This window comes from Hibiscus syriacus, unplaced genomic scaffold (genome assembly GCF_006381635.1).
Source record: "Hibiscus syriacus cultivar Baekdansim isolate YM2019G1 unplaced genomic scaffold, ASM638163v2 tig00111758_pilon, whole genome shotgun sequence".
NCBI classification, from domain to species: domain Eukaryota; kingdom Viridiplantae; phylum Streptophyta; class Magnoliopsida; order Malvales; family Malvaceae; genus Hibiscus; species Hibiscus syriacus.
In genome coordinates this window covers 1,687,752-1,713,423 of record NW_024063170.1, presented here as the reverse complement: position 1 = coordinate 1,713,423, position 25,672 = coordinate 1,687,752, and the positions used below count along the sequence as shown (strand labels likewise).

General features: G+C 33.5%; 2 protein-coding genes across 2 annotated transcripts; both read left to right on the top strand.

Moving 5' to 3' along the window:
• The first annotated feature begins 9,008 nt into the window (after positions 1 to 9,008).
• Positions 9,009 to 10,552, top strand: LOC120169281. Its single transcript, XM_039177468.1, has 3 exons — positions 9,009 to 9,300; positions 9,519 to 9,753; positions 9,839 to 10,552. The coding sequence occupies exons 2-3, from the start codon at positions 9,691 to 9,693 to the stop codon at positions 10,187 to 10,189; spliced, it is 414 nt and encodes a 137-aa protein (XP_039033399.1). The 5' UTR covers positions 9,009 to 9,300; positions 9,519 to 9,690; the 3' UTR covers positions 10,190 to 10,552.
• Positions 10,553 to 15,494: 4,942 nt separating this feature from the next.
• On the top strand, positions 15,495 to 17,000 carry LOC120169346. The gene is made up of 2 exons (XM_039177509.1): positions 15,495 to 16,281; positions 16,363 to 17,000. The coding sequence occupies exons 1-2, from the start codon at positions 15,495 to 15,497 to the stop codon at positions 16,998 to 17,000; spliced, it is 1,425 nt and encodes a 474-aa protein (XP_039033440.1).
• The last annotated feature ends 8,672 nt before the right edge of the window (positions 17,001 to 25,672 follow it).

Here is a 25,672-nt window from a genome sequence, read left to right as displayed (position 1 = left end):
CATATCCGGATTAGGAGGAGGAAAACGAGCTCGCATAGCGGCCATTTCGTTAGTGAGGTCATTAATACGTGCGTTGGTTGCTTCATTATTTGCACGCATTTCCCGAAGAATTTCTAATTGTTTAGCTCTCATTGTGGATAAATGGGACTCTATAGAAGTAAAGCGCGAATCCATAGTAACGTATCAAAAATTGAATGTCTCCATAAAGGATTGGAAATATGGAGGCATTGGATGCGTTTGTTGTGCTTGCTCTTCGGGCTGCTCCTCGGGCTGCTCAGGTTCATCTTCAGCTTCATCGATGTCTCGCATTAATTGCTCAAGCTCGAGATCTTTGTCAGCTTCGGGTGGAGCTTGTGAAGAACTAGCTCCCGGAGTATTTGTAGAAGATCGAACCTATTCATCGGTTTCCTTATCCTTAATCCATCCCGCTCTCGTTAAGGAAAGAAGGTTAATTTGTTTCTTAAGGGGAAAAACGGCATCTAGACCGACTCTAAGCCCAGCTTTGGAAAACAGATTACTCAAAATGAAACCGTAAACAAGAGATGAACATAGTTTTTTTGTTAGGAACAAGATTTACGGTTTCAATAATTTCAGCAAAAATAATCTGAGGAAGGTTGATTTTAATATTGTTTTCGAAACAATGTAACCACCAAAGATCTAAGGCTCTAAGAGTAGAATAACGACCTCCGGATGGTCAAAACCACCAAGAAATCATTAGATGAAGAAAACGTTCATGAAGGTCTAGGACACTTGCACTATCCCTTCTTTTATGACGAGATCCTAAAACCTATTTTTCATTTGAAATCCCATCATTATCTAATCCGAATGTATTGGCTATGTAAGCCGAGTCAATATATAAGAATTATCCTAGAAGGTAGGAACGAATTCCTATGGTTTCGGTTTCAGTTTGGTTTTTAACACAAACGGCATTAGAATAGAAAATACGAACAAGTTGATGGTAAACGATGGGTTCAAGGTCAAAGAGTTTATCAAATTTCCACTCTTGTAAAAGAGGAAGATATTTAAAATTGATAGCTAACATAGCTTGATGAGAAGGAATACGTTCTTCCCGGATTTTGTAAGAGTCGAAATATTGATAATACCAAAAATGATGATTTCTAGGACCATGATGATTGAAACACGAATTTTGGATAGTCAAATTAGGATCAATAGGATTAGGATTAGAAATTGGAATAGGTGGAGGATTTGGAGGTGGATTTGGTTGACGGTGTGAACGACTAGATGAAGACCTAGCACGTTTAGGATTGGACATGGTTTAGGAAATCGAAATAGAATTGATAACCTGCAATTTAGAAAACACATGTATGCAATTCAATCAATCCAAAACTCAAATGAGTTCTCAATATTTCAAGGTTCTCTAAATCAATCCTAATGGGCAAAGTTTTTTGAAAAACTTTTGAAAAATATGGTTTTGAGAAACAATATATGTATAGTTTTCATAACAACAACATAATTTAATCAAAACACAATAATTTGAAAATTAACATTTTTTTAAAAAAAATTTGGAAAATTCTTGTGTTTTTGATGAAATTGGTTGTAATATCTAGTTTCTAATCACTAAACAATCAATGTCCGATCTAAAGTTCATCCTAGAACTAATTAAAACAAGTCCTATGTTCAAAATCAATAAAATAGGGAGTTTAGAAAATTTTACCTTGAAGGATGAGATTGAGTGGATTTTGATGTTGTTTGCACGATTTTAATGATGATTGCAAGTTTAGGAGATGATATTTGAAGTGAATTCCGATTAAAATCGATGATTTGAGGCAATAATGGAGATATGGAGAGAGTTGAGAGGGAACGGCGGAAGAGAGAAAAATAAGAGAGGTTTGAGCAAATATTGGGTTCTGCCCGTGTTAAAACCAGAACCCTAGGGGGTATCGATTCCCCTGTGGGGGGAATCGGTTCCCCTTAAAAGGGGGAATCAGTTCCCTCAAGGGGGGATCGATTCCCTCTGCACCAAAATGCTAAAATCCGATTTTAAACACCCAAAATGCTAAATTAATTTCCTCTAGTGGTATTGGCAACTCATATATTGAAAATTAATCATGTTCAAACAATTCAATTAATCTTTAAACGATATTTGAACATAAAATTAATTTTTTATCAAGAATCATAAACTCCCCCTAACTAATAGTGATGAATGCAATCAAAAATTACTATTATAAGCATTTTTCATTTATTATTAAAAGTGCTAAAATTATTTTAAACACTCAGTGAAGATAGATTGGTCAAACCTAATTCTCTCCTAAGTGTCCAAAATCGTTCCTTGTCTAAAGGTTTTGTAAAGATATCCGCTAATTGGTGCAAGGTATCAACAAATTCTAGAACTACATCTTCCTTAGTGACATGGTCTCTAATGAAGTGATGTCTTATTTCAATATGCTTAGTTCTAGAGTGTTGGATGGGATTTTTAGTGATACAAATAGCACTAGTATTGTCACACTTGATAGGAATGGTACCTACTTCAATTCCATAATCAAAAAGTTGTTGTTTCATCCATAAAACTTGTGCACAGCAACTACCAACTGAAATGTATTCAGCTTCGGTGGTAGATAATGCAACACAATTTTGTTTCTTTGAAAACCAAGAAATTAGCATATTTCCAAGGAATTGGCAAGTACCGTAGGTGCTTTTCCTATCTAATTTGCATCCTCTATAATCCGCATCAGAAAAAGCATGCAAGCTAAAGCCAGCTAGGATACCAAAGTCCTAAACTAGGAGTGTCCTTAAGGTATCTAAAGATTCTCTTAACAGCTAGTAAATGTGATTCCTTAGGGCATGATTGAAATATAGCACATAAGCAAACACTAAACATAATGTCCGGTCTACTTGCAATTAGATAAAGTAGAGATCCAATCATTGACCTATATAATTTAACATCTACACATTTACCTCCTTCATCTAAGTCAAGCTTTGTTGAAGAGCTCATTGGAGTGTCATGAGGTTTCCCATTTTCCAGTCCAAACTTCTTGAGCATATCTTTGACGTACTTAGCTTGATTGATGAAGATGCCATCTTTTCTTTGCTTGATTTGGAGTCCCAAGAAAAATGAGAGCTCCCCCATCATGCTCATCTCAAACTCACTTTGCATTAGCTTAGAAAAATCTTGGCAAAGAACATCATTAGTAGAACCAAATATTATATCATCAACATAAATTTGAACTACTAATAAATCTTTACCTTTATGCTTCAAAAACAATGTAGTGTCAACCTTCCCTTTTGAAAAACCTTTTTCAATTAAAAAATTTGGCAATCTTTCATACCAAGCTCTAGGAGCTTGCTTTAAACCATAAAGTGCTTTTGTCAATTTTAAAACATGATCCGGAAAATTTGAATCTTCAAAACCTGGAGGTTGTTCCACATACACTTCTTCTTTTATAAAACCATTTAAAAAAGCACTTTTAACATCCATTTGATATAATTTAAATTCATTGAAACATGCAAATACTAATAACATTCTAATTGCTTCCATCCTAGCTACGGGAGCGTATGTTTCATCATAGTTTATGCCCTCTTCTTGAGTATACCCTTGAGCAACAAGTCTAGCCTTGTTTCTCACTATATTACCACTCTCATCAAGCTTATTCCTAAATACTCATCTAGTACCTACAGTAGATTTATTACTAGGCCTTTCAACTAATGTCCATACTTTACTTCTCTCAAATTGATTTAACTCTTCTTGCATAGCCATAATCTAATGTTCATCATTTAATGCTTCTTTAATATTCTTAGGCTCTATGCATGAGATAAATGCAACATAATTACAAATATTTCTAAGAGAAGATCGAGTTGTTACCCCTTTTGATGGATCACCTATAATTTCACCATCCTTGACATAGTTGTACTCTCTTGGATAAGATACTTCCCTTTCTTCAATGGTTGGATTCTCAAGAGGATCATGAGTTTCCTCATTTTTCATTTCTTTCTTTGATGATGGTTCTCCAACGTCATGTCTAACATCATTTGTATTTATAACACCTACATCATCATTCACACAAGAATCCTTCCTCGGAAGGGGATTATCATCGAAAACAACATGTATAGACTCTTCTACAACTAAAGTTCTTTTATTAAATACACGATAGGCTTTAGAATTTAAGGAATAACCCAGAAAAATTCCTTCATCACTTTTAGCATCAAATTTGCCAAGGTTTTCTTTACCGTTGTTTAAAACAAAACATTTACATCCAAAAGGATGAAAATAACTAATGTTAGGCTTTTTATTTTTGAAAATTTCATATGGAGTTTTCTTTAAAATTGGCCTAATCATTACTCAATTTACAACATAACAAGCGGTATTTGTGGCTTCCGCCTAAAAATATTTTGGTAAATTATTTTCACAAAGCATGGTTCTAGCCATTTCTTCTAAAGTTTGATTTTTCCTCTCAACAACTCCATTTTTTTGAGGGGTTCTAGGTGCTGAAAAATTATGGCTAATACCGTTAGAGTTACAAAATTCAGTAAATCCAAGATTTTCAAATTCAGTTCCATGATCACTCCTAACACTAGTTATAGAGTAACCTTTTTCATTTTGGATTACTTTTGAAAATGTGATGAATTGTTCTAATGCTTCATCTTTAGTATTTAAAAATAGAACCCAAGTATATCTAGAATAGTCATCTACCAAGACAAATGCATATTGTTTTCCACCCAAGCTAGTAGTTCTAGTTGGCCCAAAAAGATCTAAATGGATCAATTGTAAAACTCTACTAGTTGATACATCATTAATGGATTTAAAAGAAACTCACTTTTGTTTTCCTTTAGCACAAGCATCACAGATTTTATCATTTTCAAATTTAAGCTTAGGCAACCCTCTTACTAGGTCTCCTTGAATTAACCGTTGCAAAACACTCATACTAGCATGTCCTAGTCTCCTATGCCATAACCAACTATCATGTTCATCCTTAGCAACTAGGCATAAATTAGTCATATCAAAAGAATCTAAATGCACCATGTATATGTTCCCTATTCTATGACCAACAAGCATAATCCGATTAGATGCAATGCCAATGACTTTACAACCATTAATTTAAAATAAGACATTGATTCCTTTATCGCATAATTGACTAATACTCAATAGATTATGCTTTAATCCATTCACATATAAATATTTTTAATTTGTATGGAAGAGGTATTACCTATTGTACCAATACCTTCAATGTGACCTTTTGAATTGTCTCCAAAAGTCACTTCTCCTCCATTTTTGGCGTCAATGAACCGGCTTTTGTCTCCGGTCATGTGTCTTGAGCATCCACTATCAAGGTACCATGAATTTGAATTTGTTTCCTGTGCCTTGTAGCAATGCTCATTTCCCTACAAACATAGATTAATTTTTTATTTTTGGTACCCAAATTCTTTTGGGTCCATATTCATTAGTTTCCAAAATCCTAATCCCCTTAGGTATCCATTTGTGTAGGATATTTTTATCTTTAGTAGTAATGAGTTCTTTAGGAACCCACATACTCCTAACAATTTTTTCATTAGAGGTTCTTTGGGGACCTCTATGATTGTAGTTTCTAAAACTTTTTCTAACAAAGTTGGATTTTGAATTTCCACCTTTTTCAAAATGTTTTGTTCCAACTTTATCAAAAGAAGTTTTAAGATCATCAATTTTCTTTTGATGATCATCATTGATCTTTGAAAGTAAATTTTGCAAATCTAAATTTTTCTTTTCAAACTCTTCTAGTTTGATTTGCAAATCTTTGATTTTACTTTCAAGATCGTTGCTGGTTTTGGATATGAGTTTGTTTTCATTTTTCAATTTTGAAACATCATTTTTATATTTTAAAAATAATTTCTCATAATCCGAAGGCAACCCATTATATTCCTCTAATAACTCATCATAGGATAAATCATCAAAATCGGATGCGTTAGAGGTTACCTTAGAATCTTCCCCAAATGCCATCAAGCACAAGTTAGCTACTTCTTGTTCCTCTTCATCGAAACCTTCTTCATCGAAACTTTCTTCATCGCTCCATGTAGCCACATGAGCCTTGTGCTTATTCTTTGATTGACAATTTTTCTTCAATTGTGGGCAATCATATTTAACATGCCCTGGCTTTTTGCATTCGTAGCAAATGATTGGGTCCTTCTCTTTCGGTTCATTTTTGAGGTCTTCATTTCATTTGAATTTTCTTCCTCGATAAGGTCTCATCATTTTTCTGAACCGTTTGGCAAACAATGCCATTTCCTCGTCATCGTCATCGTTATTCGAATCACTCTCATCTTTTGTGGATTTGAGAGCAACTCCAATGTTTTTCTTCTTCTCCTTCTCCTTTGGTGTCTCGTCAATCTTGTCGAGGTCCACCTTATCTTCGAGCATCGTTTCATGAGGTAGGAGTGACCCAATTAGCTCTTCAAGAGTTAAGGACGTTAAGTCCTTAGACTCGATGATTGCCGTCTTCTTTGATTGCCACGATTTTTGGAATGGAGTAGACTAACTTCCTCACAAGCTTTTCATTTGAAATGATCTCTCCATATGATTTGAGACCATTGACAATCGTTGAAAATCTATCCGTCATAGCTTTGATATCTTCATTTGGTTTCATCCTGAAATTTTCATAGCTATGCGTTAGAATACTAATTTTAGATTTCTTTACCTCATCGGTACCTTCATGAGTGACTTGAAGTTTGTCCCATATTTTTTTGGCGGTTGTACACGATGAAACTCTTCCGTATTCATCTGGTCCAAGAGCACAAAAAATGATATGGATGACTTTGAAGTTGAGCTGGAACATTCTTGTCTCTCCTTCACTCCACAACCTTGGATGAGTGAGAGGTTTGATGTATCCTTCTTCTACAGCATTCCATGCTCCCATGTCACTTGCTTGAATGAAGTACATCATTCTATTCTTCCAATAGGCATAGTTAGCTCCATTGAAGAAATGAGGCTTGTTGACGGGCATCGAGTCGAGACCGGAGTCGAAGTTTGAAGCGGAGGCCATTGATGACTTTGATTATCGATATAACTCTTCCCGAATTGACTCAAGAGGCGATTAAACCTTCAAATGAGTTAGGCTCTGATACCAATTGTTGAGTTAATCGATTGACGAATATGGCCAAGAGGGGGTGAATTGGCAATTAAAAAATTTGGTGGAAGCTTTTGCAGAAAATTGAAAGAAATTGCACAGCGATTTAGAGTGGTTCGACTTTATCAACCAAAGTCTACGTCCACTACCTTAGCTATCCACACTAAGGATTTTCCAACAAAATCACTAATTTGTTCTTTCTTTTGAGGCAAAGAGATAACCTTACAACTCCCTCAAGAATATACCTCAATTCTTGAGAACACTATTTTCTCAAAGAGAAATACAAATTTGCAAACTTACAAGAAAAACCTCACAAGGTAAGATGTTTGCACAATTCTATAACAAGAAAAGAACACTCAAAGATAATTAAAAATGAGCACAAATGGTGTTCTTAAAAGCAAAATGAATATTGAAAGGAAAATTGGCTTGATTTGCACAAACTTGGTGTTTGATGCTTTCTCTCTTGTTTCTCTATGATTTCTTGTTGATCAAGGGCTTCAGAACTTGTTTAAATACACCTTGAATCACTTCTGAACGTTGGGGATGATTAGTGAAGATCATATAGTCGTTTTAGTGTGAAAATAATTAATAAAACAGCTTGGAGCGTGGGGGGAATCGGTACCCCCTATGGGGAATCGGTTCCCTAAGTGTAAAATTCAAATATTTCGACTGTTATACAAGGGGGAATCGGTACCCCCTGGGGAGGAATCGGTTCCCTCCGAGCATACTGGAATTCTCGGAGCCAAACCATTCAGGGGGAATCGGTACCCCCTTAGGGGGGGAATCGGTTCCCTCTGAGCAATCTGTAATTTTTGGCTTTGAAATGGTTCGAAATACTTTGTAAAATTATTTTGAAATTGTTTTAAGATTAAAACTTAATTTTACACTTTGAGTAAGGATTAAAAATGATCTTTGAAAGATTTGGAGTAATGTTTTGATATTCGAATAATTATATCGAATATACTTAGAAAATCATTTGGAAAATCTTAAAATTCATTTAACTTAATTTGTTATATCGAAATATCAAAATGTTTACAACAGATTGGTTAGTCGCTACATGGAATCTCCAACAACCACCCATTTTAAAGCTGCAAAGATAATTCTTCGCTATCTGAAAGGTACAATTGACTTCGGCTTGTTCTATTCAGTTTCTAATGATTACAAGCTTGTTGGATATAACGACAGTGATTGGGGTGGAGACATAGATAATCGAAGGAGCACTACTGGATTCGTATTTTTCATGGGAGATATTGCTTTCACATGGATGTCAAAGAAACAACCGATTGTCACATTGTCCACTTGTGAAGCAGAATATGTTGTTGCTACCTCATGCGTTTGTCATGCAATTTGGCTTAGAAATCTATTGAAGGAGATAGGTTTGATACAAGAAGAGCCTACCAAGGTTTGTGTGGAGAACAAGTCAGCCATTGCCTCAGCAAAGAATCCAGTATTCCATGATCGAAGCAAGCACATCGACATTCGCTACCACTATATAAAGGAGTGTGTTGCAAGAAACGATGTGGAAGTTGAATACGTGAAGTCACAAGATCAAGTTGCCGATATTTTTACCAAGCCACTGAAAAGTGAAGACTTCAAAAGATTAAGGAACTTATTAGGGGTCACAAGATCAAGTTTAAGGGGGGGTGTTGGATCATAAACTTGATCCATTATGGGAGCCTAAACCCAAACCCAAACTAAATTGATGTCATTGCTTACATCATTTAAGTAAAGATGTCATTGCTTACATCATTTAAGTAATGATGTTATTGCTTACATCAATTTAGTTAGGTGAGAGTTATGTATTTGTTGAATTTGTAATGGTTTTGTGTGGTGTAAGATTGTTCTTGAGTAGTATAAATACCCCTCCCCATTTTAGTTTTAAGCATAAAGAAAAATTAAGAGCTTCTAAGTGAGTGAAAAAGCAAAGTCTTATAAGAGTGAGTTGTAGTTCTTGTTTTGAGTGAGAGCGCTCTTGTAATATTTGTTTGAGTTTCAATAAAAGTTGTTTGTGTGAGTGTTTTATTTCCAACAACAATTTCAAGGTCGAGTTGCTCTCCTCGTTGGCGTGACTTATCAAAGGCGTGGCGTTCTCTCCGGAAATGCCTTGCGTGGTCAGTTGGTAATGACACCCTTATCAATTTCTGGGATGACGTTTGGCTACCCTCTCTTGGATCTCTCAGACCTTATGCTCTGTCGCAAAATAGCATCGATACTTCTTTGAAAACCAGCCACATGGTGACTCTTGATGGTAATTGGGATTTTGAATTACTCTCAAACTTATTACTGCCTACTGCAATCCCACACATTATGAACATTAAACCACCTAATGTGTCTGATTGCCTTGATATTTGTAATTGGAGATGGACCCCCACTGGAACTGTTGCCACAAATTCTTCCTATCAATGGCTGCTTGAACAAAAATGGGATGATGAGAATAAAAGTTGGAATTTTATTTGGAAATTGCAGATTCCTCAAAGGATTCGCTTCTTCCTATGGCTTGCGCTTAAAAAGAGAAACTTATGACCAACTTAGAGAGATGTAAACGATCCCTCACTGACGACCCTTCTTGTCGCATTTGTGGTTGCACCGAGGAAAGCATTCTCCATATTCTCCGTGACTGGAATATGGCACGCTCTTTATGGAGTCAAGTGTTTCCTTTATCATCGCAGCAGGATTTCTTTTCTTTGGATCTACCAAATTGGTAATTATCCAACGTCTCCAAGTCAGGTACAAATGTCGTTTTTAATACACAACGGTTTTTTCTATTTGCTTCTTTGGTTTGGCAGATAGGGAAGCAGAGGAATGAGATGGTGTTTACCGGTGATTCAAATTCGAGAGAAGTTGTCCTTCATTGCAGCATAGCTTGGGCCCGTCATTTTGATTCTTCTTCTACCATCAACACCCCTGTGCATCAAAACACACATGACCAAGGCCATTGGAAACCACCCCCTGCGGGATGGAACTGCTTTAACACCGATGGCGGTGTTGAAACCCATTCTGGAAATGGCTCCATTGGAGGTGTGCTTCGTGACTCATCTGGTAGCTGGTTGGGTGGTTTCGCAAAAAACATTGGTGTATCCACTGTTCTTATGGGCGCTTTATGTCGGACTTCAAGTAGCATGGGATTATGGCCTTGAGATCCTTCAATCCAAACTGACAACAAACAAGTAGTACACCTTCTCGACGATCACAATACTATTACCCACCCTCTCTTGCTCGTTCGTGCAATAACAAACATAAGGAAACGCGTTTGGATAACGAACATCATTTGGATTCCACGTGAGGAGAATCAAGTCGCAGACAAGCTAACCAAGACTGCTCCACCTCATCATTTTCAATTAGTGATTCACGATACCCCACCTGCAGAACTGGAAAGCATTTTAGCCAGTGACCTCCCAGAAAACTATTTTCATGATAGTTAAACTTTAGCCTTCTTGTTTAGGCTTCTTTCAATTCAAAAAAAAAATGAAGGAAACATACAATACAAGTTTATAGTTTCGTTAAATAAGAGTCTTCAAAATTTAAAGTAGATTAGTCATAAAAAATTAATGGAATTACTTGAAAAAATATAAATAAATATTTCTATTAACAGTGAAAGATAAATATTATCAACACTAATATCATAATGATAATTGACTTCTATATGTAGGTGACACTTAACTCTTTTAAGGCCCTCCCTAAAACCCAATAAGGATAAGAGGATAAAATTTTAAGCATTCCAAGGCGTTTTTAACCCAAAAATATAGTAACGCATATAGGATGGCATATGGGTATAATTTTGTAGATTTCACATCGTACCCGTCTTAATTGAGGAGGGGATGGATATAAATTTAGAAGATAGTGGGTGAGTGTGAGTGTGGATGTAAAATGGCATACCCATCGTGGGCAGTGGGTAGTGAGTAGGTGATAGGTCAGATGAGTATAATTTTGTGGATTTCACACCGTACTCATCTTAATTGAGGAGGGGATGGGTATAAATAAAGTAGATAGTGGGTGAGTGTGGATGTAAAATGACATACTCTTCGTGGATAGTGGGTAGGTGATGGGGTTGAGACATTACCCACACTGCATCCGCCCGCTCTACATCCATCCGCTCACTAACTATCCACCATATAAATTTTGGATCATTATAAATTTAGATATGATTTTAGTGATTATTCTGTAAATCTAAAGATTTTATAAGATATAACTTGTAATTTAACCAAATGTTAGGGTCTAAACATTTTTAGAATTGAAGATCGTTATTTCTTCTATTTCAAATTACTGGGCATGTACGATACAAATGAGTATGAGATGGTGGTGGGTATCTAGTTAGATAGTAGGTGTGGGGATAGTTTGAGAAAGTACTCGTGTGGGCGGGTGAGGATTTAAAAAATTTACCCGTTATTGGTGGTGGGTAGGTAGTGGATATAAAAATATTATGTGGGATGCAGATGGAGGAAGGGATATCCACACTCGCCCCACCCGTTTGGCATCCCTAAACACATAATTGAGGAAGATTTCAATGGACCGTAAATCAAAAGTTCCTTCAATAAAAATCTAAACATAGTATTTATATACGATAAGATTTAAACCACATCATTAAGGATGGCAACGGATCTTGAACTCGACCTGAATTCGTAGATCCAAATCTGTTTTATAAGGTATGGATCATGAGATTTTAGACACGATAGATTCGAACCGAATTTGGATCTGGGTCTGGATCTGACACTGAAATACTGGTTTGGACCCGTTTATAGAAGAGCACACCTTCGATTTTAAAATATATATATATAAATGACATAATAAGTTTTAAAATATATAAAAATAATTTTATAGAAGGAGACACTTAAGTTCTTATAGGGTTGTTTTTTATACTTATTAGTAGTTATATTATTTCCCTTCCTTCACCTTAATTTTATATTTCACATTATTTTGTAATGTGATTTTTATTTATTTATGACAAGACACTTTTAAAGGAACACATGCTTGTTCTACTATAAATGAAGATTGTGATGATGAAGTGGAGGATATTATTGAAATAGTATATAAGAAAGTTATTATATTACATAACCTTAATATTAATATTTAAATTTCACAAATACTATTTTCATTAAACAAATTTTTCTTTTCAGTTGGTTGTTGTTTGCTTTAGGATGTTGATGATTTAAGTAGTGATGAAGACTAACACTCTAAGGAGGTAGAAGTACAATACTCAACTTGCGACAATAAAAAGTTTCATGATCTACATTTTTTAATGTTTGTGTTATTCAAAAGAAATTTGTGTAATTGTATTGGAGTTTTTTTTTTTTTTGAGACTTTAGTTTATCATTTTTTATTATGTTACTAGTTGTATTGAAATTAATGTTTCCTCCATTGGAAATATGATGTGAAATTAGTCAATGATAATTTTATTGCATTAAAAAGTAGGTCGAATGGTCATTTTTTTAATAGACCCGTTTTGGACTCGGAACATGAGATCCATTGGATCTGGATCTAGGTCCAAATTTTCTAGACCAGTAGATCTGAGGCGGGTCTGGATCCAGGATGTGAAAATGGATCTAGATCTGGGTCTAGTTAGATCCGATCCAGATCCAGCCAATTGTCATCCCTACATATCATTTAGATACTAATACTTAATTTTGTCAATACATCTAACTTTTCGAGATTGACTCGACCAAGCTCGATAAATAACTGATTCTAATTTTTAACGAGTCAAAACGAGCTATTTGATACTCAATTCGAAAAGCTCGTGAGCAACTCGAAAATATAATATATTAATAATTTACTTTAAAAAAACAAATAATTAATAATATTAACATTTATGTGTTGATTTTCTAAATGCAATATAACGTTTTCATGTTCAGGTTTGAGTTTGAGGCTTAAATCGAGTTAAGTTTAAGATTTTTTTTCATTTCTAGCTTTTACGAGCTTCAATTCATGATTTCAAGTTTGAGTCGAGCTTAAAACTTTTAGGCTCATGAGATTTCAAATCGAGTCGAAGTGTCAGGGACGGACGTAGGATTTAATGTTAGGAGAGGCGTTGAACTTATAAAATTCTATGAGGGGTGAAAATAGATTTTCAATTGAAAAATACATAAAAAACCTAAAGTATATAGTAAATTTAAATTTTTAGGGTGCGACTGCCCCCGCCTAGGTCCATCCCTGAGTCGAACTCCATTTTAAAGTTTTGAGTCCAATCAAACTCGACTTGATTCGTTTAAGCCCTACATCCAATTTCTCATTAGCAACGCAAGATACTTTTACACGTATAGATAAATATTCCGTTTCAATTTTATTACACATAGGGTTGTAAACGATTCGAGTCAAGCTCGAGTATTACTGAACTCGACTTGACTCAAAAATTATGAAATGGAGTTAGACTCGACTTGAACTCGAAATCATGAAATGAAGCTCGTAAAAGCTCGAAAAGACTCAAAATAAAAAAATCTTAAATTTAACTCAATTGAAGCCTCAAACTTGAACGTAAACCTTAAATACATGAAAACCTTATACTATTGTTTTTAAAAAAAAATCAACACATAAATGTTAATATTATTAATAATTTATTTTTTAAAAAATAATTGATAATATATTATATTTTATAACTGCTCACGAGCTTTTCGAGTCGAGTATCAAGTAACTCGTTTCGAATCGTTAAGAGCTTGAGTCGAATTCATTCAAATCAAGTATTTATTGAACTTTGATATAATCGATATCGAATAACTCGCAATCTTTCTCGTCTCACGATGCTAATTACACATTTCGTTTTCAACTTTCTCTTTCGCCCCCATCATCAATCACAATCACTAAATCATTACAACTAATGAAATTATCACCGAAAGGAATGTGGGGGAATCTTACGGTTTGAAATTATGTAGTATTTTGAAGTGCATGGAGTTGAAAATTTTGGAAAATTGATGGACTAAATCGTCCAAAATATCTACAACAACCAAACCATGGATTTGAAAAGACAAGTTTAGAGTGTAACATCAAATTTGCCAACGCTAGAAAATTACAGGGATATTAGTATTGGCCAAATTGGCCCATTACGGCATTCAGGTAAATTATTTAGCCCTTTAGGGCATCCAAACATTTAACTTGAGATCTACGGTAAATTGAATAGTCTTCGTTCCATGAGATATAATTTTTTAATGGATTGTGTCAGGTGGACCCCACAGTCGGATTAAAAATTTTAAAAATATTTTTTTCTTTAAAAGAAAATAAAAATATATTATTTTATGGCCATGAAACTTGTCATGCCGGTGTGACGAGTTCTAACGGGTATAATTTTCAAATTTTTGACTGTTGATAAACGATCGATTTTTTTAAAATTTCAATTGAATTCGTCACGTCGGTGTAACGAGTTCTAACGGGAAAAATATGTCTTCCCTTTAAGTTGTGGACATCATCTTCAATCTCTTACATTAGACACTCCTTTCATCTTCAATCTCCTACGCAAAAAACTCCTTTCATCTAACCAAAAATGTTTCAAACAATGGGCAACAAATTCTTCACAGTTGTCCATTGTAATGGCAAAATTCTACAAACTGATGTTGGTGTTGTGTTTAAGTCAGACAGGTCGATCAATATGATGTTCCCTATAGATGTATCGTATCGCCAAATGAAGCAAAAAATTGAGAGAAAACTTGGAGCTTCCGTTTCATGTTTAAGTTATCAGCACTTGATCTCCTCAAATCCAATGACATATGGAAAAGTTCAGCTTCATGATGACGACGATATTGCTGTTATGGTTGGACTTCATCAATCATCAGATAATAATATGGTGGAGATGTCCGTTGAAACAATGAATGCAACTGATATTCTGACGTCATCAGTACCAACTCGAATAACAGAAGAAACATGACCCTCTCAACCACATGGAAGTTATGGTGATGAGAACCTTGTTAGACTCTTCGATGAAAGCCTTGCTGAATTTAGCGAGGATGATGAAGACATTGTTCCGCTGGTAGACGATGACGACACAACATTAGTTGATGAGTCTGATATTGTTGAGGTTGCTTCAGAGGGAAATGTTTGGATGTTGAGGCAGATGTATGAGAGCCAGCTATTTCACGATGTCAAGGATTGCAGAATGCATCAAATGTTTGGACAATGACAGACCCTCAACTTGAATTCAATCATCATGATTTGCCTCGGTATCATCATGCAGTTACAATGCATGAAATTAACTACGATGTTATGCGGAATCCTGAAATATTTGATATGCTAGAGTTATGTGATGCCCACTGGGGTTCTTCAGACGAGTGGTCATCTGAGTTGGCTATTAGGTCTCAGTTTGAAACAAAAAAAGAGGCACAACTAGCAATCAAGGAGTGTTGTATCAAAGATCATCTTCAATTCTATGTCACGTAGTCGAATCAAAAAACTTATTTCGTAAGGTGTATACACCATGATGTTGGCTGAAAATGGTGGATACGAGTATCATACCTACAACGGAAGATGTCGTGGGAAGTCATAAGGTTCAATGTAGAGCACGCATGTACAATGACCTCCTTGAAACAAAACCACAAACATTTAGATTCGGATGTCATATGCTCTTATGTGAAGCTAGTGGTGGAAAAAAATCCAAGAGTATTCGTTTTTGTGTTAGTGGCATCCATTCGGAATACATTTGGTTATATTACGACTTATTACAAGGCATGGATGGCTAAACGGAAAGCAATGACCTTGTGGTATGGCAATTGGGATCAGTCATATAATGAGCTACCACGTCTGCTGCAAGCAATGAAATTTTTCATCCCTGGAACCATTGTTAGGTACTATACTCATACTGCAATCACACTTGAGGGAGACGTTATCCCCAAGAATAGAATTTTTGATGGCTTACTCTGGGCATTTAAGCCAGCTATCGAAAGGTTTAGATTTTGTAAACAAATGATTCAAGTCGATGGCACTTTTCTGTATGGGCTCTACAGAAACGTCTTGATGATAGTCGTTGCACAAGATGGAGACAGAAATATTTTCCCCATTGCTTTCGCTATTGTTAAAAAAGAATCGGAGGAAACTTGGAATTTCATTATCTCCAACTTGTGTTCCCATGTTGTCACTCAAGCAGGGGTTTGCATGATCTCAGATCGGTCATCTGGGTTGTTAAGCACAATTGGTAGACCCGAAAATAGATGGACGCCACCTCACGGATATCTTGCATATTCTATACGTCATATCGCGTCAAATGCAATGAAGAGGTTTAAGCAGAAAAATATCAAAAAGGAGATTATCAACATGGGTAAGTACCTTAGCATTTGTCATTAATTATTTTTGCTTCATTAATGTTTGTTTTGAATAACATTTAAGTTATTGTTTTTAGGGTATGCTTTACTCCAACCAAACTTCCGTGCACGACTTGAAAATTTGAGAAGATACGAAGATGATGTGTATGAGTTTGCAGCTGAAATACCAATAGAGATATGGTCACAAGCATATGATGTTAAGGGTCGACGTTACGACCATATGACTACCAACCTTGCTGAATGTATCAACTCAGTGCTGAAAATGACTCGACGTCTCCCGATAGCAAGTATTGTTAGGGAGACTTACTTTAGGTTAGGTAAAGTATGGGCAGAAAAAAGTTCACAAATTGATGTCATGATCAGCGATGAGAGAAATTGGGCTCTAGATTTAGAGAAGGCAATGCAAAAGAATCAAACACATGCGACATCAATTTTTGTCCACAATTTTGCCAGACTTGATTCTGATTTCGTTGTCCAAGCTCTAGTTCGACCACATGAGGGAGGTAATTCTACAACATACACTAGTAATCTGAATAGAAGATGGTGTGATCGTGGTCGATTTCAAGCTTTTAAATTCCCATGTGCTCACGCTGTTGTTACATGTATGCACATCAATGTTGACCCATACTTTTATGTTGATTACTGTTATAGCTTGCACACTATGCGTAACATTTACAGTTGTGACTTCAAGTACCTCCCAAATGAAGCATATTGACCTACGTGCATAATTTATGAGGAATGGTTGCCAAATCCTCGATTGCGTAGGAAGTTATGGGGTCGACCTGAATCTAGCCGAATTCATACCGATATGGATGATCCTCAAAGAGAGCCAAGTCAACCCAAACTTTGTGACCACTATAGAGGTCAAGGTAATAACAGAAAACATTATCCACATCTTCCAAAATATCGTATTGGACATTAAAATAGGAGTTACAAAATATTGAACTATATTTTGATATAACAATTAAGACATAATGTTTTTGGACTTTAATTGAATTTGTTCAAGGTTTTCAAAAAAAAATCAAAGTTCATTTTACTTTGAATTGAGCACAAAATATGATTTTGTACATGTAGTACCGATATTGTCATACCTCATACACAATATATATATTGTTCATATGGTACAGACACCAAAGGTAATGGAAGTATCGATACTCACAAGGTAGTATCGATATCGATACTACCAGCATTGCTCAAATTCCAGAATGAAAAAATGGTATTGATACTAGAAGGGGTACCGATACTACTTTGTATAGTTGTATCGATACCATAGACATAGTATCGATACCATTAGACCCTAACAGCTAGTTGATTTAAAAATAACAAAGGTAGTACCGATACTTCCTTTAGGATTGCTATTACCCTTTGTACAAGTTTTTTTTCTAATTTGGGAAATTTTCCTGCAAGTTCCGTATAATTTTTAACCTCAAAATTTTAAATTTTTTAACTTCGAAATTTTAAAAAAAAATAATATTTTTTCAATTTTATTAATTACAATAAATATCAATGAAATTTAAACAATTCTAAAGTTTTTATAATTTTGCAAAAGTACACTTTATTTAATTATAATTTAAAAAATAAACAAATTTATTACTTAAAATTATTTTTTGATACAATTAAATATTGACTACAAAAATTTAAATAAACAAATTTATTACTTATATTTAAGCAAATCTTACCGATGTCGAGGCGTGGTAGAATAGTAATGACGCGGTGCTCGTCGATTTCATCGTGGTCGTCCACTTTCTTCATTTTCCTCTTATTTCGGTTTCGATGTTCCGAACACTACTCCACCACTTTGATATACATCTTCGGGTGAAAATGATGGAGTACTCAAGGTATTTGATGTCATCATTGACGTCATCGCCTCAAATTGAGATTGTCCGTGATGAAGAAAATGATCCCATGGACCTCTTTCTTCCGGTTCTGAGGAAAATTGTTGTGAAGGTGGCCCTTGATCCCACCCACCTCCTTCCCACGCCGCTCGACTCTTCATTGATGGTTGATATGCACTATATCCACCATAAATTTCTTGCGATGGATAATAATTAGCAGAAGCATAAGATGAAGATGTTGACGAAGATGATGATGATTTTCCTATATTTTTCCTTCATTATTTCCCACTCGGATCACTCCTCCGACGTTGTCAAGTATGGTTTCCCATTTGCTTCATAATTTTGGAGGTAGGTAGAAACATTGAAATCAAAATCTTCAGCTTGTACCTCGGAACGATTTGGCAATCGTAAATGTCTATTTTGCCAATCATATATGAATGTAGCATGCTTCCTCGGCTAATCTTTGCTATGCTTCCCACACACATCTACTTTATGCAAATCGTCAATGTTATGTATTGACATTTATATGGGTTGGTGAAACCCAAATTTTCGCAAAACTCTATCAGCGATATGGATCTCAACAATTGTGAAATGGAGCAATGGTGTTATGGCACACCATGTGTCCGCTCCTTCAAAGAACATTGGCGATAGACACTATTGGATTTCCAACTCATAATAAGACATCCAATTAAACTATCAAAAGTATTATGTTAGTATAATTAAACAATTAATATTACAATTTAAAAGTTAATGCAAAAAATACGAAAATTTATCGCATGTCTACTGGTGATATCAATTCTCATCCGAATATCTCCTTGGTTGCACCCGACAACTTCATATCGATTATTCGGTGTCGCCATCAAAAATAATTACGTTATTTATTGTCATTTTCAAAATATTTAAATAAATATTATAAAATATGAAAACTTTAAATATATTAATTTATGTAATAGGCGTCATAAACGGGAGACGATACCACGCCCATGATTGGAGCAAAACTAAACAACCCGCTACATCTGTTTTTTTCCTCTAACGACTACGGTCGCCTTACATAGTTGACGATACAAAAACACCAAAATTACAGAACCCCAACTATATTGATGACATAAAACAAAATCCTCCATTACCGAAAGATATTGGGTGTGCACAAAATTGCCCTATTTATCCAGTAGCAAGATCCATCCAATCAATGTCAAAAGATATGCTCGAGCTGCATATATCACCTCTTGCTCCATTGATTGTTCATCAACTCTAAATTCTCTTTCCAACCACGTCATCCGTACCCACAACCCATCAATGACATCGGTTGGAGTCTCCTTTCCCAATAAATTTGAAATAACATTATTTACCTTATAAGTGTTGCGAAGCACCAATGGCATACCATTAATCGGAATGCCAAATTGATACGCGACATCTTCCAAAGTTAACGACACTTCACCACAAGGTAAATGAAACGTATGTGTTTTGGGCCTCCAACGCTCAATCAACGCCGATATCAGTTCCGACATCACCTTAAATCCGCGAAGAAACGTTGCTCTATTTAATCCGGATTATGAAAGATATATCACCATCCACTGATATGGCTCTTCATTCGTTATTCCTCGATGATGAATGATTCGTTCTTCTCGCTACAATTTGAAAATAAATTATTTAATGCAATTACATAAAATAATTATTATTAATACTATAATTTAATCAAAACTAAAATGAAATAAAATAAATTAAACTTACCGTTGTCAGCTCGATCGACAAAATATGAACTTCATCAAGATGTAACATTTCATCTCTTGATGTCATTTCAACACTTATTCTTCAACATAAAATATTTTGCTCTCAGTAGAATGTTTGATTACAAGTGAAAAATCTATCCAACTCAAACCTCTATTTATACTACTCTACCCAACGACTAGTTTTTTCAAACTGAAAATAGCGTTGGAACTCGTCACACCAGCGTGACGAGTTCCATTGAAATTTTAAAAAAGATTCGACCTTTTACCAACTGTCAATCCGACGGTTAAAAATTTAAAAATTATACCCGTTGGAACTCGTCACGCCGACGTGACAAGTTCCATGACCATAAAATATTATTATTTTTTATTTTCTTTTAAAAAATAAAAAAAATTAATGGGACTCGTCACGTCAAGATATATTTTTTTATTCCAGCTATGGGGTTCACCTGACACGGCCCATTAAAAAATTATATCCCATGAAATTCGTCACTCCGACGTGACGAGTTCCATGGGGACTGTTCAATTTACCGTAGATCCCAAATTACATGTTTGGGTGCCCTAACGGGCTAAATAATTTACCCTGGTGCGGTAATGGGCCAATTTTGCCTATTAGTGTCTCTATCCATTACTGTTTCAAAGGCTGCTTTCACACCGGCACCAACAAAGACCAAAGTTTGGCCAAATTTTGACCCAAATTTGGAGGAATCAAGGACAATTGATCTAAATTTAGGCCATTGTTTACCGAAATTCAGACAAAGGTTCGTTAATTTCAAAAGCAAACGATGACAATTCATTTCAGTTTTGATACATTAATTTTACATAATTTTGGTTCATACAATAATAATTTGAGTCTTCAAAATTTGTAAATTATGTCAATTTAATATCAATTAAAAAAATTAGCATATAATTTTTACAGTTATATTACTTTTTTTTAGAATTATGATCAGAACATAATGTATAAAAATAAAATTGTATTTATTAACATATCAATCAAAATTAGATAAAATAGATGAAAATATTGACGTTGGAATTAGTTGTCCTTAATTGTTTGTTTTAAAAATTAACATGACATAAACTGTTCTACTTTCTAAAAGGACTAATTTATTTAATTTTAAATTTAAAAGAGATTTAGAAAATATTCTTACTAATAATAAATCAACTAAAATGGCCATTTCAGTAATATTATATCAAATTTATATTCATATATTTTATATGTAATTTCGATATTCACATAAAAATTAAAATAAAACAGGTTCTTCATTCATTTGAAATTTTCATTAAAAAAAATAAAATGTCGCGAGATATATACCTTTTTTTTAATAATTGAAGAGCACGAGATGTATATGCTTGAAATTATCATTGTAGTTAATATGTTTATATAATTGTAACAATAATCAATTAGTACAATCAATAAAAAAAACAATCAACACATGATAAGTTGTGTAATCTGTCTTTATTTTGTGATATTTCCTCGTGTTTTTGTTAATTAAATGCTTAATTTGTAGAATTTATATTTGTATAACTTTAATAAAAAAAAATTGAAGAAACTTTGGCATATTTGGAAAAAAATGAGCTTAAATATAAACTTTGGCATGGATTTGCCTTTTGGAGTAAAATAAGGCGTGAATGAGGTTGATTAAAACTCGATAAATATATAAACAATCAGACGGTTTAGTGGGATGATACATTAATATTTTTCAACAAGGTCAGGGGTTCAAACCCTGACGTTTATGAATGGAATAAATTAGGTTAGGAGGGTCGTCATTGTTTCTACAGTACTCGATCTGGATTAATCGATCAATAAATCATATATCAATGATTAATTAAAAAAAACTCGTTCTACTACTAAAAAACAAATACTTTAATATAATTAGACAAACTGAAAGATCTGGTCGTAAAATTTATTACACATTTCGTTTTCGTCTTCCTTTCTCAGCTCATTTTCAATCACTATCTATAAATCATTGCAATTATCATATAAAAAAGTAATAGAAAAAAATAGAAAAAATATAAATCCTTACTATTAATATATAAATTTCCATTCTGACATATTCATGCATAGGACAAGTCGAATACACCAAGAAAATGAATGGACAAAATGGAACATTAGAGATATATTTTTATAAAATTTTATGTAGTCATTAAATTTAGTTTTGATAATACTAATATTTCATTCTAATGTGATTTATAATCTTTTATCTACATTAATTTTTGAATTAAAATTCCATTGAGAATGGCTTACTTTGAATAATAAATAGAGATAAGTCATATTTTAATTTTTAAAAATGAATGTTTTTCCAATGTTGGTATTTATTTATTTAGTTGATGGATAAATCTGTCACATTCGACAAGCATTGTTGAGCTCCAATGCTGAGCACTATTAATTTAATTTATAAAATTTAATATTTTAAAAGACTCAACTTATAATTACAAAATAGTTAAAAATTTAATGGTAAATTATTTAAAGTAAAATATTTAAGGTTTTTTTAATCTATGGGTTGGTATTTGATCCAATTATTATTAAAAAGATTATGGAAAATAATGTATTTAATATTTTATTTTAAATAATTTACCTTTAAATTTTTAATTAATTTATAATTATACATTGAGTCCTTTAGAATTTTTATTTTTTATAAATTAAATTAATGGTGCTCAGCGGTGTTTATCATTGGTGGCGTTTAACGGTACTCGTCGAACGTTGTAGAATTTTTATTTAGTTAATTCTAGTTAGTTTATATTTGTGCACAAAATTATTCTTTTATAACATTTGTATTTAATTCTTTTTATGATGCTGGTATTTGAATTTGTTTATCTTGTCCACATTAGTATTTTTTATGGATTTTGATTTCAATGCTTTTTATAAATATCTAAAATTTAAATTATTATAATAATTTTTTAATTTTAGATAATGATGCTACATAATCTCAAAATGTTACATCACCTCTTTTGGCATCACTACAATATTAGAATAAAATCGTAATTTATATTACATAATTCAAAATTCAAGAACTCTTGTGTCAAAAGAAGCACACTAGTTATTTAAGGGTGGAAGTACGTAGACACCCCTATATTTTATGGATTTTATCAATTTAGTCCCTCAACTCTTAAAAATCAATGTAATTCCTCTATTATAAAAACTGTTTAAAACTATCCCCAATATTATATGGATCAATTTAGTCCATGTAATAATAAAAATTAAATAAGATAATTTTTTTACATATTTATCATTTATTATTTTACAATTCACGTCATTTCTTTAATTCGCAATCGAATTAAAAAAAAGGATGATGCTTAGTGTGTGTTTAAATAAATAAATAAATAACATTTTCTTATTTTATATATTTTATATTTTAGTCATCAAGTCATTTTGTTTTTGGTAAAAACATACTAAAATTATTTTTCATTGGTAGTTAAAATTTGGGTAAAATACATAAATGGTCACCTAATTATAGGATGATGCTTTGTTGAGTCATTCGACTATCAAAAGTTACAAAATAGTCTCACGATTATAGAATGTTGCTTTGTTGAGTCCTTCGACTATCAAAAGTTACAAAATGGACCTTCGACTATAGGATATTGCTTTATTGAGTTCTCTAACTATTAAAAGTTATAAAATGGTCACCCAACTATTCATTTTATTCTAAATTCATCTTTTTCCATTAAAAAATTGACGACAACCTAAGTTGAATGTTAATATATTGTCTGAGATATGATAAAATATTATCTCAAAATTTCAAACGACTATAATATCTCATACAATAGATCAACGTCCAGCTAAGAAAGTTTTAAACGGTGGGTTACTAATATGAAATAAAAACTAAACATTAAGTATGATTTTGAAAAAAAAATAAAAGTTTAAATACTAAAACGGAACAAAATTAATAATTTAAGGGTAAAGTATAGTAATGGTCATTGAACTTTTCTAAAGCTTTCATTTAGGCCCCCAACTTTTAAAACTTGCAATATAGTCCTCCAACATTTAGTCCGTTTGCAATATGGTCCCCGACCGTTACACTACCGTTATTACTTTTGCAATATGGTCACTGAACTTTTTAGGTGCTTGCATTTAGGTCCCCCAACTTTTAAAACTTACAACACAGTCCTCAATTTTATTCTAAACCCTAAATTTCAAAAATAATTTAATTATATTTTAAACTCTAAATTTTAAAATACTTTAATTTAGGGTTTAGAATACAATTAAAGTATTTTGGAATTTAGGGTTTAGAATGTAATTGAAGTGTTTTGTAATTTTGAACATGACTTTGCTATTTGATAGTGTTTACTTTAATATAAATTTGAGGTTTATTACATGCACATCCAGCGACTACCGCACTTTGAACATGAAAAGTGCATCTATCACGTTTATTGCATAAACCGTTGAAGTAAAAATAACAAGGTCAATTTGTCTTGTCCGTGGCTGCCGCACTTTGGTATGACAATCCAATAGGTTTGGATGGAACTTGAGCATGCACATCCAACGACTGCAAAAATATTAAAGAGTTTTAGTTCATAGGACTACAACATACAACCAAGCAATAACTAAAATAAACCAAGAATATCAATTAATAACTTATTCAAAAGGAGGACTTAATAAATAAAGGGAAAGAGATTCGGTCATAGTCACTCCAAAAGCCAAGGCGTCAAATGGGTTGTTTAAGATATACATTAGATGCCAAATACAATATTATCAGTTGCAAATGCATTAATAGCCTACCCTTTTAACATATGATTGTTTCTAATGCTCCATGTTTAATGTTCCTCAATAGTCAAACATGATGAGAATCGAAAGCAGATAGTGGAACTAAAATCATAGAACCTCATAATTCTTGTAAATTTATGGCATGTCAGCAATAAAGAAATTGTAAAAACATAGAGGACACTACAACAAACATATATTTAGTTCATAGGACCACAAACCCTTTTCGAGTTGTGTGCATGCAGAATTGTCTTTTAAAGTTATAATTCAATACATATTCAATTGTAAAATTTCCAAAACATGTAAAAAATCAAATTCGTTCACAATATATCAATCTCATAATCAACATGAACTTATTAAAAAGAATACGAGCTCATAGGAAGCCGAAAACCACAGGTCGGATCAATACAATTCCCAGTAAACTAGTATCAGCAATCTCTCGGATTGAGCCTAGCAATTTCACTATGTCGATACTCACAACCAATTTCCTGATTTAAAGAAAAATCAAACAAGAAGATAAAAAAAAATAGCCTAGGACCCTCTTTCACTTCTATTCTGATGAACTAAATATCTTTCATAAGGAGTACTAAAAGTTTTGATTAAGAAGAAGGAAAGAAAATTAGATTGTTTGGTTCAAAACTAACATTGAATATCCAGATCCTTGACATGCAGTTCTAGAAACATAAAAATTTCAACAACAAAAAAAACACAATGCGAGCTGAAAATGGGAAAGTACGAAAGAGGAAAAGCTTACTTCTGGATAGCCCAAAAGAGAAAATAAATACCTTCTTGCAAGTGAGGGGAGAGGCTAAGAAATAAACGCAATCGGTGTTACGTTCCAACAATTCTTCCTTTATTTTTTCTTTGTAAATAAAAAAACTGAAAGACATAGCACTGCTTGGGTTTACAATTTTACATGATGGAAAATTGAAGAACAAAAACCAAACGAGAGTGCATGTAAGCGAAAGAGACTGAGAGGTGGATGCGCTGTTTGAGATTTCATTATATTTGATCATCTGTTGGAAAATCTTTAACCACAAGGATTAAACTAAAAAATTATTATATGTCATTTATACAAAAAAATCCAGCTTTGTGGGTGACTTTCAACAATGATACTTAGTTCATC

Bases quoted from the DNA above. Each gene is read 5' to 3' on its own strand.
- LOC120169281 (XM_039177468.1), top strand. From the start codon at position 9,691: ATGGAGTCAAGTGTTTCCTTTATCATCGCAGCAGGATTTCTTTTCTTT. The intron at 9,754-9,838 runs GTAATTATCCAA...TTGGTTTGGCAG, and splicing joins TCTTTGGATCTACCAAATTG to ATAGGGAAGCAGAGGAATGA.
- LOC120169346 (XM_039177509.1), top strand. From the start codon at position 15,495: ATGTCGTGGGAAGTCATAAGGTTCAATGTAGAGCACGCATGTACAATG. The intron at 16,282-16,362 runs GTAAGTACCTTA...TATTGTTTTTAG, and splicing joins AAAGGAGATTATCAACATGG to GGTATGCTTTACTCCAACCA.